Source organism: Gordionus sp. m RMFG-2023, chromosome 2 (genome assembly GCF_954871325.1).
Source record: "Gordionus sp. m RMFG-2023 chromosome 2, tfGorSpeb1-WG-v2, whole genome shotgun sequence".
Classification (NCBI taxonomy): domain Eukaryota; kingdom Metazoa; phylum Nematomorpha; class Gordioida; order Chordodea; family Parachordodidae; genus Gordionus; species Gordionus sp. m RMFG-2023.
Window position 1 is genome coordinate 13,066,211 of NC_088776.1, and position 1,858 is coordinate 13,068,068.

Below are 1,858 nucleotides of genomic sequence, written 5' to 3' on the forward strand. Positions count from 1 at the left end.
TACACAAGACTTAATATGATATAAAATGTATTTATTCATCCAGCATATAGCTCTAGACCTAACCCACATGAATTAAGTGAAGGTGATGGTTTTTTATTGGCCATGAAGCCAGCAATAATATGAGGAATTAATTTGGAATTTGATTTCATATAATATTTTATTATTTAAAAATGAAAATAATTTATGTCAAATAAAATTTTAAAAATTATTATAATAAATATTTCCATTATATTATTCATTTTGCATTGTTTTTAAATAAGTCTTATATTAAAAATCATAAAATTTGGAACAATTTCCATACAACTGCTTTAAAGGTGACCGATCACAATTGTTTGACAGATGTTTATGTATTATAATATTTTCAAACATATCTTTCATAACTTGAGAGGCATGTTTTTCCATGAATTTATTTGACTGATTTCCATCCAGGACCTATATATATATATTATGTTTAAAATCTATATTTTTACAAATATTACCAAAACTGGTATGTCAAAATCTGTAAAATACTTCTTTATAAGCCAACTTTCATGTAATTCATGTAGTTCATTTAATAGGTCCTAATAATGTATAATAATATATATTTTAAAAAAATGATTACCAATGAAATCATTGTTTCTTCTATTCTTCCTCTTTCTTTTATTCTGTGGTAACATATTATAGGGTCTGTTCTGATATAGACTAATTATATCAAGAAATAGATTAAATTAATAGAAAAATAGTTAAACTTATCAAATCAATTTTAAGTGGGAGCACTTTGGAACAAAAATCAAACCATTCTGAATAAACTAAGTATTCAACATCATTTATAGTTTTCCTAAAATTTATTTATAATAAAGGAATAAAGGGCTTATTTACTTATTATGCATATTTTCAACAAATGTATATTTTGCAGAATATATTGATCGTTCAATTATTTTATAAGGACATTTCTAAGAAATTTGAAATTTATATAAAATAATTAGGTATCTACAGTAGGTTTATAGATTATATCCATCAATGATTTTTGAACAAACATTTGAAATGCAAACCCCCATTTTACAGGATCAGCATAGTATAAATCCTGTAAAAAAAATTAAATATATTTTAATAATGCTTAAATATACTAATAGGTTGTGTCCACATAAATTTCTCCATTTATCTATTGGTTCAGGGAACACCTTATTTAAAATAAATTATTACGAATAAAATATGGAAATACTTGTATATTGGGATTGTTTAAAAAGTAGTTTGTAAATGAAGTCTTGCCACTGCCAATATTTCCTTCGATTGATATCTTTTAGCAAATATGTTACATATATATATATAAATAATTATTACATTTTGTACAGAAAACGATTTCTTCTTAGGAGATGAAACCATTTGGATAATATTTAAAACAATTCTCAAAAAAACCGCCTTTATAAGGAAAAATTGGCGCTAATAAGTGCATTAATCTATTGGTTTTGTTAAAATAAGAGGATTGACAGTGGTCATTTGAACACAAACATGTATGTTCTGTTAGATAGAGCGCATAACGATAACGAATCGTAAAAATAAAATTAACATGTTTATTATTATTTGTATTATAAAAAAAATATGTTAAAACAGACTGTTGGATTATAAATTAATTAAAAATATATATATTTGAATAGCTCCTTGTTGGGAGGGGGGGGGGGGTGAAGGGGGGAGCTTACAATGAAAGTAGGATATGTTAATGGCTTGTTAGCCTTTGCTTAAGATAGAATTAGTGATCTGCATCGGGCCTAATTCTTCAATCCCGGCCCGGCCCAAAATTTTTTTTAAAGACAATTAATTTTGAAGAACTAGAAAGTGACAAAATGACAAAAGTGACAACATCAGGGGCGTCGCTAGCCTT

The 1,858-nt window shown here is 26.1% G+C and overlaps 1 protein-coding gene across 1 annotated transcript; it reads right to left on the minus strand.

Annotated features, from left to right (window-relative positions):
• Positions 1 to 227: 227 nt before the first annotated feature.
• On the minus strand, positions 228 to 1,473 carry LOC135924665 (thymidine kinase 2, mitochondrial-like). Its single transcript, XM_065459759.1, has 9 exons — positions 1,321 to 1,473; positions 1,202 to 1,276; positions 1,107 to 1,160; positions 974 to 1,063; positions 859 to 932; positions 729 to 817; positions 602 to 681; positions 480 to 560; positions 228 to 432 (listed from the first exon to the last, which is right to left on the minus strand). Exons 1-9 carry the CDS (start codon positions 1,360 to 1,362, stop codon positions 268 to 270), a joined length of 750 nt encoding a protein of 249 aa, XP_065315831.1. The 5' UTR covers positions 1,363 to 1,473; the 3' UTR covers positions 228 to 267.
• Positions 1,474 to 1,858: the final 385 nt, after the last annotated feature.